The 14,811-nt window shown below is 33.7% G+C and overlaps 1 protein-coding gene across 1 annotated transcript in view; it reads right to left on the bottom strand.

The window, feature by feature from the left end:
* Positions 1–14,811, bottom strand: part of Rims2 (regulating synaptic membrane exocytosis 2) — a 291,163-nt gene that overhangs the window by 144,927 nt on the left and 131,425 nt on the right. The window contains 2 exon segments of the mRNA XM_032914664.1: positions 9,389–9,498; positions 10,361–10,540. Coding sequence (XP_032770555.1) covers positions 9,389–9,498; positions 10,361–10,540 — 290 coding nt within the window.

Below are 14,811 nucleotides of genomic sequence, written 5' to 3'. Positions count from 1 at the left end.
TCTCGAGGATTTAACTTTGAGGTGAACAATGTCTGCAAAGCTACTGTATTCCAGATAGCCTCATCACAACAGATAATTTTGTATCAAAATTGATCTAAAGAGCACAGACTTCTATATTAGCTAGATTTTGCTCAATGTGCTTTAATGTGCTCTAATACATATCACACAGACTCTATACAGCACACAGGAGACTTCTGATTAGTAAGTATGAGAACAAAATATTTATCCTAGGTTAACAAGTAATTTCAAATACCTGAATCTACTAAGTTTCACAGTTGCATGCTGGCAACAGGAGAAATGTGATATTTCTTATTCTCAGATGAACTAGCCTTCAGATAACCTAACTCAGGGCCTGGAGATCTTGTACACTTTGAAGACAAAGCTTTGAACACAAGTCCTAAAATGTAGAGCTTGCTTAGTACCCAAGTGTACGGGTGTCGAGCAGAAGACAATCCCAGTGCTCCAGTTAATTGTAAAGAGGCTTTAGATTTTGTTGACTAGGTTCTCACTATGTAGTCCTAGTACTGTGCTGACCAGTTTGGTCTCAAATATACAGTGATCCTTCTGCCTCAGACTCTCAATCCTAGAATTAGAGTGAAACTCTGTCTCAAAGAGCTAAATCAAAAGGACCCCATGAAACAGGTGAGATGGGGGCATTCATTCATCCACACCGAAAAACCTCCCTAACATGAAACTAATTTCAAATTTCTAAAAAAGATGCTTTACAAATTATATCAAGAAAGTCAATGATGTGGATCTCAACAGCAGCCACGAAAGTCATGCATTCAATGGACTACTTTCATAAACCCTAATTATTACCTAAGCATTTGAGTACAGATAAAAATCATATGAGAAAAGGAGAAGGCCAGTCATGATATGGAAACAGAGGTTGGGGAAACTAGAAAATGTGGGCTCACAAAGGACCAATGCCACAATAGATATCAAGATGTCTTATTCTTTCTCTTATTGTAGCCCCTATCCTTCCTTGAGCCATAAAATATCAGCATATACTCTAAATAGTATATGCTTTTGTTTTCTTTCTTCCAAGTCCAAGCTTGTTCACGGTCCACCAAGCTTTTCCATAAAACATAAGTGTGATTGAGGCACCTATCCTGCTCAAAAGTATATACTAGAAATTCATGATATATAAAGTATTCTAGACTCTTGTATCAACATTGGATATTGTCATTTATATACCAGGGAAGGAATGAGGTATAGAACTCCACACTGAAATCTATGCCTGTACAGATATAAATCATCTTTTGAGATTAAGACAGTTATTCACAATCCCTTGCATTGAAAGCATTTGTAAGAACACAGAAAGGCAGCAAAGCAAAGATCATAGTCAACATCCTCATATATTCTCATCAGCTTAAATATCACCCAGTTCCTAGAAAGCAGCCCAAAGCAAGCAGCTGTGTGAGTGAATTCAACAGTATCTACTTCTTCCCCTCACCCCCGCCTCTCTTCTGTCTTTCCTTATGTCATTCTTTCCTTCATCTATGCGTTTTTCATTTCTTTCTTATTTACATTAGCTAAATATGAAATTCCAAAGACAATTTTACATTAAAAATTATACCCAAGAAACAAAATATTTTTATATACAACTCACTGTACATTTTGGGGGGGGATTTTATAAAATGGTATGCTATACAATAATACATCACTAATGGCCAATTAAACTGTGTGATAACTTTCTAAAATAATGTATCATTAAACAATAATAAGATAATAAGTAATTAGAATAAAAAATGCTTGAGACATCAGTTTCTATCAACCACATTTCCAAAACCACCAAGTTTCAATTCAAATCCTCTGTGGTATCTTATTTAACACAAGAGGAAGCTGAAGCACAGTGAAATTAAGTGACTTGCCAAAGTTCACAAAGTCTGAGAAGGAAAAGTAAGATGAAGACACAAGAAGTTGACTGGCAGTGCATCTGTACGGAGTATTGAAAAGTAATATTGGACTGAAAAATCCTGATAAATTGTGTGCCAAAAGCATTCTAAAGCTCTCTACACTTTCAAATACATAGCTAAGCATGTATAAATAACATAAATGAATATATTGAAATCATAAAATAACATGCTTTAATACTCCATCCATTCATTTCTACTGTGTTATAGTCTTTTATCTGGAGCATAGCACTAGTAACGAACTATCGAACTATAGTGTGTGTGTGTGTGTGTGTGTGTGTGTGTGTGTGTGTGTGTGTGTGTAACAGTAGAGTTCATTCAGTTTGATGGTCATAATTAAATATGACTTTAAATCTAAAACTCATGCTTTCAGAGTATCCAAGTTTCACACAAGAAATTATAATTTCTAGAATTTTATATTATATAATTACAAATTATTTAATTATAATATTTCTGAGAAATTATACTAATAGCTAATGCTAATATAGTACTGACTATATGAAAAACTTATTTGAAGCAATTTAAATATGCTAAATTATTTCAAAAAGAAAATGTATACTAAATCTAAAGGGCAACAAGGTTACAACAGAACAGTTTTCATCCTAGATAGCTCGTACTCTAGACCAAACTTTTCAGAATCCTTCTGTGCATAATTTGATTTTCTACACTTACTTCCCATGAAAATTTGTAAGTGATAATAGCACAGGCTGATCCTTCAACAATAACTGTATTTTAATGCTTTAGAAAATCTAAATACTTTGCAATATTAAAACAAGTTGTTAGGAAATGGCAGAATATGAAGTAATAAGATGGTTGAGAAAAAATGTGTGGAAAACCTACACAGAAAACAAACCTATTCAAAACAGCTCTCTTAGTAAGTTGTCTGTGTGTATTACTAAATATTAACAAAATATACAAAGCTATACAACAACACCATAATAAAATATAATACCAGATAGCTTGACCTGAGTAAAAAACCCTACAGATCCAAATACTAGATTAAAATGAGAAATTACCTACAAACCATTCAAAGTTCTCATCATTCAAAATGTTGTTCATTAATGTTTTGCTAGGCTTAGTTATATCACATGGAGGACCATTATACATAAAGTATTACTCTTTATGGTGATAAAGATATGTTGCTGATATGTTTACAGTGATGCAAGGGCAAATAAAAAGTTTGCAAAGAATAAAAAGAGCCAATATGCATTAAGGACAGGAAGCTTTGTGTACAGGAAAAAAGGAACTGGGAAACCTGAAGAGTCTGAAGTAGCCTTGCTTAAGGAGACATCAAGGTAAGAGAGGACAGAATAAGCCATCACAGTTGGAGGCCTTTGACCCAGTGACCCCATGGGAACAGATCCCACTTAATACTTAGAGGTTCATCAAGCCAATATGGCAGTAAGTGTTCACAACTTATGCAGCCAAATAATGGAATGAACTTGAAGATGTACTTTTTCAGTTATACTTAAATATATATAAAAATTTTCTTTCATGGGTTCTAAGAAACATCAGAGAAGTCAATAAATATGTCATACACACACACACACACACACACACACAACTCTTGAGGGTCAGTTAAAGTTCCATTTTATGTGATGTGCTCTAATTTTAGCTATATTTTCACATTACTCCCACCTTTTAAATCATATGACAGAACAGACATTAATAATTATCAGTGTTATGAAAGGGTCGTTCATCCCCAAAGGAGTATTGACTGGCAGGTTGAAAACACTTTTTCAGATAAAGGCCATATTAACTAAGCTATTGAAATACTAAGGTGTTCATGTCTTTATTTAGCTCAATAACAAAAGGTCAAATGTTATAGTACTAAAAGATTTCTAATATTCATGGGATCATTCAAATGCTGACATTGCAAACAAATTTGTATAGATATTTTGGATTATTAATTATTCCAAAACACAAGTCTGATCGTTTGAATTAAGTTTTGGTAAGCTCTGGAGTTAAGTCAGTTGCCTTTTTATTTGTCTCAGCAACAAATTAATCCATGTATATTGAGTAGTAATTCCACAAATGTTTTCTACTTATTACTTATATTTATTATTTGTTATTGTCAAATTTCCCTTTGTTTCATTCTAAGAGTTTATTTTAAATAGTGTTATTTTAAAATAAATTCAAAATTGAAAATGACTATATTATATTTTAAAATTCATAATATATTACCACTATTTTCTTCAGAATTTTGGAATTTAATGTGATCAAAAAATAAATCTCAATTTCAATCTGTACATTTCAATAAAATAGGAGTATTAGCATCAATAAGTTACTTTGTGTGTGTGTGTGTGTGTGTGTGTGTGTGTGTGGAGGAGGGGGGAGAGAAAGAGAGAGAGAGTGAGTGTGTGTCCACATGCAGTGCTAGGCAACTTCTAAGCCATTGAGCTGCATCATCAGCCGATGGTAAAATATTAGAGATTAAATAAGTAGAAATAGATACAAACAAGTATTTTTTACCACTAAATAACAAATTGGGACTAAGACTTACACCTTACTAATTTAATGAATTATATTTATACACATTATAAATGTCAGTACAGAGAGACGCATACATAATTTTAGACTTGCCTTTTTTCCCATTATTAGGTAAGCTTGATGTTTCTTCCCTGTTGTCTTTAACATTGAAACCAGACAACAATAATTAATAATTAAAGTCATTAGCAAAGCCAAATCAAAACTCCAAAAAAATAGACCATACACTGCAGAAATAGATACATGCCCATTTTAATATGACTTACACTGCACACATTAAAATAAGGTATACCAATCTATGTTTCCCCATTCTATAGAAGTCATCAAAGTAACCAGACAAAAAGGCATTTGTACTAGACTTATGTGGGTAGTTTGTTTTTGTTGACTATGATACCCATAATGTACTTTACTAATTTCTTAGAATGGGTCACTAGTGACAAACTGGTTTTAAAAATAAAAATGTAAAATGTAAGCTGTTCTTTCTTTATATTTAAGGGGTAAAACAAAGTGACACTGATACACAGAAGTCACCAAGTAGTACTACTAACTCTAAAATTATCTTGGAAGCCAATTCCTGTGAGACTCAGGACATGAGTAAATTAGCTTTGAGACATGAAGGACAGGAAAACAAACATTAGCTCCTCAGTCCGATGAAAAGGGAAGTTACTCTATAGCAGTCCACAAAGTTTTAACTCCATTCAGTCAGGAAGATGAAAGGCATTTGAAAATTCTAGAAGTGATAATATTTGATATTCAGAATGGAATACAATTATACATTTCTTTAACAAGCAATTCAGATCGCCTTTTTATTCCATTGTTAGATATATACTGATAATTTCTCTACCTGATAAATTAGGAAGTTACTGATTACTAGCAGCAAAACATACTGTCCTTTTGTTTTAAAAACTACAAATAAGGTTCAGAAAATGGATCCATGAAAATATAAATGGACACAGTATATACAAGGAGATTATTTTCTTAGAATGATAAAAAGAAGTGGAGGGGGACAGAAAACCTAACTTTAAAACTCATAAATACAGTCATATATTAAGAGAAATGACCAGCAAAATACTTAACAAAAATAGGCTTAAAATTATTCTGCAGTTTTCCCAGAAAGCTAAAATTCAAGACAATTTAAAAAATATTAGGATCCAATTCAGAGGTTCAAATAAATATAAGGATAATTCAATAAAATTACATAATGTATCTGTGAGTATCTAATATTTTACCTTGACAGACACTGATAAAAACATCCAATTAGCTTATGATTACAAAATTCAAGAAAAGAAACTGTGTGGCCTCCACAGGTCAGCCACCACAGAGAGGAACGGCTGCCACAGTAATCGGCTACAGCAATAATGAGTTCAGACAGGGATGGGGAATCCAGAGAAAATTCTTGTTTAGTAAATGATCTAGTGGGAAAATATTCATAGTTTATTAAATGTTAAGGAAATCTGTTCTGTATGATCTTAAATTTTCCCTCTCCTAGTTTTGAAACCCTGAAACCAGAAGCTAGAGTCCCATTAATTCAGAGAGGCATAAAGGAAACATTTTCTAGTAGCTAGCTCATGAAGGTTATTTATTAAGAGGTAAAAGAAACAACCAGAATGTAAATGAACAACCAGCTTCATAAATGATGTATATATTTAGGCCGAAGGCATTCCCTATAATTTTAGTTTATTTAAATCATTAAAAGAGAATATTCAAATAATTGACTAAATTAAACACCCTGAACTTGACTAGATTCTTTTACTTTAAGACAGTAACTTATTTAGAAGACAATCAGACAGACCTGCCTTGACCTCGTCTCCCTCCTTTTCCACCCCCTCTTCTTCCACACGCCCAATTTCTTCAGTAACTTCTGTATTTGCAGAAGTAAGAGAAAAAGATAAGTCCATGAATCTGGTTGTTAATTTTAAACAAACAAACAAATAACAAGCAAACAAATAATTGTTAATGAAATAATGGGTGCTTCTGAAAAGGAAAGCAGCTAACATGTTGCATTTCTGACATGCTCTAAAGCAGATTGTTTACTGTAAACAAACCATCACAGGTGGTAGTGGCGCTGACTTGGAAAATAGAAACCGTGACCCTCGAGAAGACTTAAGATATGTGGGAGGCACAATTCAATAGGAGGCACAATAACATAGTAGGTGTATTATTTGAAACACTTTACATCAATTTTCTTCTAAGAAGAAAACCATGACACTATAAACTCCAATTTTTACAAAATTAAAGTAATAATTTTTACAAAATAATAATCAAAATCAATATTTAAGAAGATAATAGTAATGATGCTTTATGGTGGCTGAGTACATTGTATTTTATCATTCTAATTTTGGAGGTTTATGGCAAAGAGTATGAAAAATATCAACTTCAAGATCAAAATAAATAATATGTTAAACTAATTAATTACTAGACAATATAAAATAATTACTCAAAACCATAGAGTCAAATTAAATTTTCTCGTGTTTTAGTTACTAAAGATAGAATAAATGATTCAACTGTGTTTACACCAGAAATGCCATAAATGGCAAGACCTTTCAACCATGCAGCAGAAAGTCAAACATTAAGACTACCAGCCAGGAGTCTACCTTTATCTTCGCTCAGAGGTTGAGGATCTACAGGAGAGGTAATCACTATCTCCTTTAATCCTGAAAAATTTACAGGTTCATGGATCTCTGAAGCCTCAACATGGCTGAAAATGCGGCTACAATCAGCCACTACCATTAAGTAATACAAAATAAAACCTCTTCCACACTGTTCTTCTGTGAAATAAAAACTGGAAAATCACCATTAGAGACGTGAATGAAACTTGCTAAATATTAGTGGTTTTAATGAATTGCTTTCTACCTAAGACAAAAACCAAAATGAAGAAATATAATAGTAAAGTGAGTGTTCTTAAATGTCTTTAAATCATTTAACCCAAATTTTCCTCCAGTAGTAAGGTTTCTTTTCTTTCATATCTAGCACTGCACAGCATGAAGCTATCCACACCTAAACAGACTTTCACTATAAAAGACATTAAAATGAAAACCTGACATGTTTTTGAGGAGAGACAAGCTGCACATTATTGAGTTCTCCTTATGAAAGCAATTCAAAGGCACAGCATTTAGTTTTATGGAAACAGTCAACTGCTCCAGCAATGCCACCGATGTGTTTCTATCAAACAGGAAAAGAGCATCATCCTCATGAGCACTGTGTTGTGGACTCAGGATACAGGAAAGCAGAAGCTGCCATGGAGCTGATAATTGTTCACTCACAACTCCTAAGAGCAGAACTTAAATCAACAAGTTTTCTAAGACAATAAAACATATAATAAAGAATGACAGGTTTTAGTGGTAATCTATATTCTATTGAGGTATCTTTTCAATTTATAAGACAGCATTTCCTTTTCAACTCAATAAACAATTGTTCCACTTCTACAGTTGCTGGAGACTCAGTAGTAAACCACATGGTCCACAATGTCAAAATGCTAAAACCAGCAGAGGTTTATTACTCTAGCAAACACATGGCAGTCCACGTACTGCAGCTCAGTGTACTTGTCTTAAGGCATAAAGCAGTGTGTGATAATCAATGCATACAACTGTCATATTTATCCATGATATACTCCAAGCAGACCTACTACAACACGAAACACGAAACAGGAAACACAAGCCCAAAATCACTACCTAACTTAGTAACTTACATAGAAAGTGAAATTTTATAATAAAAAGATCATCAGAAAAACATAAGATGAGAATATAACCAGACTATATATATCTCCTCAATGGCATAAACACACTCTGCAATTGATATCTCCGGTTACAGTCTTAGTCAAAAATCCAGAAAAAGTTTTAGAGTAAATTAAATATTTTTATAAGAACAAATATTGTCTAGTTATTTAAAAGAAGTTTAAACTCTGCACTCTTACTTGACTCAACATTTAACTCTTTAGTGTTATTTCATAGAAAATAAAATTAGGATACTTTATTAGAATATAGAAAACAAAAACAATTAACTGTATGTAAAACCATGTATGAAAAGACATCAATTGCAGTTGGATTTATTTTTGCTTGCACTGCCCCTAAAAGGCTTTCAGCACAAAACAAACCCTCCCTTATGTACAGACCTTCATAAGGTTCTATCTCCTTGACTCCATTGTCTAGGAAAAACAAAATAAAATGAAAGCAAAGGGGGGAAGAACCAAAGCACAGGGGTTAAAAACAACAGAAAATTTCAAAGTAATAGAATATATCATCTATTAAAGAAAATGAAAATAGTAATTTGGCTATACACACACACACACACACACACACACACACACACATATATGCATGTACGTATATACACATACACACACATATATATGTATATACACATATTTTCAAAAGGTTACTAAGTAGAGGAATTGTGACTTAAAAGATGTTAAAAATTATCCTGTCCTGTTACCCATGCCTTTGGAGAGCCTGTAGCTGAGATTTACAGCTGCTTGAGCCATGTGCTCAAGTGTGTGGGCTTTTCATGTAGCACAACTGTTCCAAGCATCAGTACAACATGCAGCTTTCTGTGTGTTCCGGTTACCTTTCGCTTCCACTCCAGATTTGAGAAGGATCACCATTGTGCATCAGCTAGCCAGTCCTTGGCAGTGTGTGAAAACTGATTCTGCTAGTTTACTAATAAGCTTTGTATAGTCACCAACAAACTCCTAATCTTAGATGTAGCAAAGACATCGTAATCCAGCTGCTTATATAAGATGATCGCTTACTTTTAAACACACTTATTCAAATTTGAAAGTATATAAAAGTAAAGATTTTTCTTTTTATTGCCAAATAAAATTTTACATGCAATATACATCATATTCACAAATATAACTACTGTCAAATTAGATCATGCATATAGTTAAATACAAAAAGATTATAGCGCAAAGATAGTAGAAAATCTTGATTCACCTCAGCTTCCATGTGTAATTCCTACATGGCATAATCAGAAAACTAAAAACTTACTTCTTTCCAGTGTTCCCTTTGGTGGGAGCTGAGGAAGCTGCCGGCCCCTTCGTCCTGTTACGGGAGTACTTGACGGACTGGTCTGGACAGAGCCAGTGCGAGGGTGAGACCTACAAGACGAAGCATCAGTACACTTTCAGAGAGTGTTAAACGTAGTCAGTGTGTTAGCTGGCTACGTACCAGCTTTATTAGCACAATTTTTAGTGCGATTAGCTGCTGTTAAAAGGAGAACATGACAAAATATGGACATTTGAAGACATGATTATTTAAACACCAAAAATGTTTATGTTTTGGTGTAATATACATACATACACACATACATGGACAGAAAAGCCTATGGTAAAAAATCTATGAAAATCAAAATATAAATTACTAATCTAATCATATGAAAGCAGGTGGCAAATTCTAAACTTGAAAAACAAAAAATAAAACTTTACATTTTTCTACCATAATATAAATTCCTAAAACTAACCTTTTTACCTTGATCTAATCAGATTTTTACTTAGGTTTATACTAAATATCCTTTGTATTAGAAATCAACTCATGAATCTAAAAATAAAATCCCAAAGAACTCAAAATTCAGCTAAAGATAATTCTAATAATAGCTAATATTAATGTTCATAGAAACTAAATAAATTTATTATTGTGATGGTTACTAGAAAAGTCATGCTTAATGAGCACCATAATTTCTCATTCTTGGAAGAACGTGACAGGACAGGATTTACTTAGGACTCCTGGTTAATGAGAAATCACAAAACAAATGCAATCAGACAGTTAGGCAACCACTCACAATGGCAACGACACACTATCATATCCACTGAATATAAATAGTGTGTTCACACTGACGGTGTTAGTATTGACTTGTACTGGTGATCAGCCAAAAATGATAGAAGAGACCATTTAGCTGTTGGGAAATAAAATGGTGTGTTGGTAGTGCGGACAGGGAGTTAGTCTGATCAATGTATCTTTCACCTCGATAAGGCAGGTGAAGGAGGGGCAGATCTTCCAGTCATTAATGAAGGCATCGACCTCATGAGGTTTGTATCAGCACGTTCAGAGGATCTGGAGCGGGTGGTGGTCCGCTCTAGGAGAGGCCGTTGTTCTGTTGATCTGGATCTGTGATATGGCTGTCTATCTGCTGCTTCACAATCCCTGAAATGTTAGTCAAAAAGCAGCTCAGTTGATCTTTAATGCCTTTCTGCTATTTGGTCATGATGCATCAAACTGATTTTTGGAAAAAAAAAAAAGAATTTCTTAAAAGTTTAAAATAACTGTGTATGAAAAAAAAGTTTTCCCAACACATCGTGAATAAATTTTAACTAAGTTTAAAAAGTTCTATAGAACTCTAATCTGTTTTATTTAATTCCCAGTAAACAAGTTGCTCAGTTATAAGCAATGCAAACCACAATGAGGAGAACATGTGAAGAGGGTAATGTATCCTAGCTTAAAGATATTCAATAGTGTTTCCTAGTATTTTCCATAAGAGAGGAAGTTATGCAGGAAGTTTATCAGCAAACAGAGTAATATATAAAAATGGTAATACCATTACTGTAGTATACTGAGTATTTTAAGCACAAGATTGAAATGAGGTTACAGGAAAATAGGACAACTTTGAAGTGTATATCCATATTCAAACACATCCCCAGACAGAAATCACCCTGTCCAGAGAATTGGTAACTCCATTAGCTAGCTGTGCACTTCTGTGAGACTAAATTATTCAGATGGGTATTGGATGAAATTGGAGTTCCAAAAAACAAGTGACCTCCGACCTGTAAAAGTTAATTCTAGTAGAAGCAAGAATATTTACACCTAGATGACCAGCAATTGTTGGCACGTGTCCCTTGGAGCTTACCATCATGTTTATACACCTTAATGGGGTCATAAATGGAGTCTAATTCAATCCCATGACTGGGAGGACAAACCTAGGAACATTAACTTCTGTTCTAGAACTCAACAGTAACATACATTCTAAATGTTTCAGACAGTTACCTCCTGACCAATTGTGGTCACAGTAAAGGGATGGTTTACAGACCACAGAGAGCACAGTGAGAACAACCTCATCAGTCCACTTTACCAAACAATGTTCTCTGATTTTCAAAAGTGGAAAAAAATGGGCAATTAGAGAAAGGTAGGAAAAAAGAACACAGGTTCCCCAGTATCATGAATTACCTGACATACAGTGTAGGAAAACAATTACTATTCAAAACTGAACTGAGTACTTTTCATCCTCTTTTTTAAAGTATCTTAGCATAATACTTCAAAATCATAAAATAAAATAGAAGTAAATAGTTTTAAGAACCTTTATCATTGAATTAAAATGTGGCTGATTTTCTATGTCAAGTTCAGAATTTTTACATAACTATATCAAGAATAGGGAAGGGTTAGAGACATGGCTCAGCCTAAAGGACAGTCTCACAACCAAAAATGTCATGGTAACTGAAATTAAATATAAATTCATACACGATATTTGATCACAGTTTTAAAAGCTGTATAAAATGAAATTTGAGCATAAAATTCATAATCCTACTCTTCTGAAATTCTACTTTAGAGCAAACTGTCTTTTTTAAAACAAATGTGCCTGATAATTTGTGACCTGATCTTAATGTAATACCTCTAATGTGCCTCATTTCAGTCTGTCAGGACAAATATAGGTGCATAGCTCTCTTTCGTCTTTACTTCTTACATTTCTAAAGAACAGCAAACTTTGTTTGTTTTAAAGATTTATCATGATCTTAGGTTAATAATGAGCTTTTCTTCTCCATAGTGGGTGATGGCAAAACAAGGACACAGGTATTGCAACACCAACAGAGAGCTGGGCTAGTGTACAGAAAGGCGGAAGGGTCTGAGGGGAAGGGTCGACCCAGGAGGAAGAACACAGTGTCAACTAACCTGACCTCTCAGAGCTCCAAAGGACTAAGCCACCAACCAAAGAACATATATGAGCTGCCTCGTGGCCCCTACTACATAAGTAGCATGTGACTACCTTGTCTGGCCTCAGTGGGAGAGGATGCTCTTAATCCTCTAGAAGCTTGATGCCCTCCAAAGGGAGAAGATAGCAGCATTGAGGTGGTAGTGGGTGGGGGGAACATCCTCTCAGAGGCAAAGGTGGGGAGGGGGTAAAGAACTTGTGGAGGGGAACACCAGAAAGGGAGCAACATTTGAATGTAAATAAAGAAAATAATTTATAATAAAAAGAATACAAATAACTTTCATTAGCAACAGCTGTTGTGGGAAACAATAGATACCCACTTGTAGGGCTTAGCATTCTTCAATATTTAATTGGGTTTCTTGAGCTATTGCTTTTATTTCAATATAAGTATTTTTCCTAACTTATTAAACTCATTTTAGTATGTGCACACTTAAAAAAGGATAGCCACTTGTTTTACCAAACTTCTAAAAAGTATACAACATAAACAAGAAAATCTGTAAATTGCAATATTTAGGAAATAATTCAATTCTCATTAAAAACCGATTTAACAATCCATTCTAGTTTCATTTTTGAGTAGTTTATAATTTTAATCAACGTTTAAAATAGTTCATATTTTTCATTTGTAATTTTCTGGATTGATACAAGTACTGTGCTACACTATGTAGAGAACTCTTCTGTAAACTGAACACATTTGAAGAGGAATCTGCCTAATAATTCCTCAATTACCTGACATGGAATTTCAGTACTTTAAGAATAGTTACCATGACAATCAGCTTGCACATGCAGACTCTGAGAAAAGAATTAAGAATAGGACAAGATAAAGTAGTTTTGCTGAATTGAAAAAGAGACTGTATTCTTTAAAACAACTGACCTTAAACAAAAATAACACTCTATGCAGACTCATGCAATCTGGTACTAATAATGATGAGCTGTAGACATAGCTGAGAGGAGGTCAGACCCTGGTAATGGAGAACATGATCACTGCTAACCAACACTCTTGTCCTCAACTGAAGATCATCATTATGACTGCAGAGTTATTTTGAAATAGTTAGTATTTGAAAACACAAGAACAAAAGATCAAAATCTAAATTTCCTCAAAATAGTATGATACAGTATGAGATACCCTTCCTTGAGGACATCTAAAGACCTTTTTAAGAATTTAGAATTTCCCTTAATTAATATTTTTATTTTTTTTCTTTCTTGTATTCGGTATTTTCTTTTCTTTTTAATTTATTTATTTTTTTTTCTTTTTTTTCGGAGCTGGGGACCGAACCCAGGGCCTTGCGCTTGCTAGGCAAGTGCTCTACCACTGAGCGAAATCCCCAACCCCTAATTTATTTATTTTTATTGGATATTTCTTTATTTACATTTCAAATGTTATTCCCTTTCCTGGTTTCATGTCCATAAGTCCCCCTTTCCCTCCCCGTCTCCTTGTAGGAAAAAATAACAGAAGCAAAATGGTTTATAAATGAACATGCAACAAATTAAAATCTTCATATAATTATTCCACTTTAGCTATCAAATTCTTATTCTATGAGCTAGAATTTTAACCAAACCATTTTAAATGGTTTGTTTATTATAAATTAAAATTATTCAATCAAAATTGAAAAATCTCCATCAAGATGTTACCAGACCTTTGAGGATTCCATAAAATAACATTTAAAGGTATGTCTCTAAAGAGAGTGTGGACTGTTATTTATCATGAGAAACAGTGATAAAATATGATCTACTATCTCGTTACCATATGTAATAACTTCCCTCATCAAGCTTGAAAATCCCCGCAGCCTTCCCCGGTCTGTCTTTGCATGGACACTAGAATGAGGAATGTGAGTCCCCAAATGTTTTGCTGCTGCTCTGCTCAGCAGTCCCTTCACGATGATGCTCACATATTACTTTTACCAATAGAAAAGTGCTTATTACTGCCCCAAGAAACTCCCTGAATAGATTTTTAAATTCCATACTCAGAAATGAGAACTATTAACAAAAATAGGTGAATTATTAAAAGAAAAATTTCAGAAAATTAATGGCGTTTTGGACTTACAATTTGTAGTTTAGGAGGAATATTTTTTGTGTATGTTAACAAGAGAAAAATCTTTCAAGAGAAAGACAGCTTAAGAAGTCACTGGCTCATATTAATATAATATTCAGTCATTCTTTTAATACATATATGTTGACTTCACATGATGTTCTATATAATACACATGGTAATAGGACTTTTTAAACAAAGTCACAAGCATGATAAGAAATAAGACTTGAGAACTAGAGGGAAAATAAAACAAGACTGTAGAACAGTCAGGGGTAGAATAAGAAAGAAAATAGTATTACTACATACTAGGAAGTGGTGGAAGACACACACACACACACACACACACACACACAAATACACACGGATAAAGGGGTGATAAACATGAATAAAGGTTGATAAATTATACGGATGGTAAAAATCACTTCACTAAGGAGAAGTGAGGGAGACAGGTCAAACTATAGAGGGAGA

Source organism: Rattus rattus, chromosome 1 (assembly GCF_011064425.1).
Source record: "Rattus rattus isolate New Zealand chromosome 1, Rrattus_CSIRO_v1, whole genome shotgun sequence".
NCBI classification, from domain to species: Eukaryota; Metazoa; Chordata; class Mammalia; order Rodentia; family Muridae; genus Rattus; species Rattus rattus.
This window is presented reverse-complemented; position numbering and strand designations above follow the sequence as displayed.